The sequence below is a fragment of the Vavraia culicis genome (genome assembly GCF_000192795.1).
Source record: "Vavraia culicis subsp. floridensis unplaced genomic scaffold supercont1.138, whole genome shotgun sequence".
Taxonomy (NCBI): domain Eukaryota; kingdom Fungi; phylum Microsporidia; family Pleistophoridae; genus Vavraia; species Vavraia culicis.
The window spans coordinates 659-1,322 of NW_007360741.1; the positions used below are offsets into that span (position 1 = coordinate 659).

General features: G+C 37.2%; 1 protein-coding gene across 1 annotated transcript; it reads left to right on the plus strand.

Annotated features, from left to right (window-relative positions):
- Nucleotides 1–388: 388 nt before the first annotated feature.
- Nucleotides 389–664, plus strand: VCUG_02854 (uncharacterized protein; the record flags this gene model as incomplete). The annotated part of the gene is made up of 1 exon (XM_008077501.1): nt 389–664. A coding segment is annotated over one exon (276 nt), but the record flags the coding sequence as incomplete, so codon positions are not given.

Sequence of the window (664 nt, forward strand, 5' to 3'; positions counted from 1 at the left end):
CTAATAAACTCTATTTACATAATAAATAAATTTATTGCTACCCGTTTTTTCAACTGTGTTTCGATGGTCTGTTCAATACATTTTGGTAGCGTTAGTAAAACCTACTTTTAACGAGGATATATCCGACATTGTCATAAAACCCGTACTAAGATGGCTTAGAACACCAAAGGATGATGAACTGACCGTGACATATTAAGTACAACGCATTTGTGGTAAATTACTTAAATTGGCACGTTTGATCAGTATTCAATCAAACACACCATGATGATACTGCACATCTTATTTTACGGAACAGCAGGATAGCATTGACCTATCGCATGACTTTAACTATTTCTCGGTTCAAATCATATGCTCGCTCCGGTTATGACTTGCTATTTTTACGACCCCCATGGATGAGGACTTTGTTCCTAACTTCATCTATAGATCACAGAATGGTGAGCTAGCAAATGAAAGAAGCATACTATCACATTACAACGGTCATATGGTGATATCACGCAACAATTATTTGGAAGTATGGGATGTGCAGAGCAAGGAGGTAGTGATACGCATAGGATCCGATAAAAAAGAAACAATCTCGTCGTTCTGTGTTGTTGATGAAATGTTTGTGCTGGGTTATGAAAATGGAACGATAAGAGCGTTTAACAGCGACAATGTAAAGGTGTTT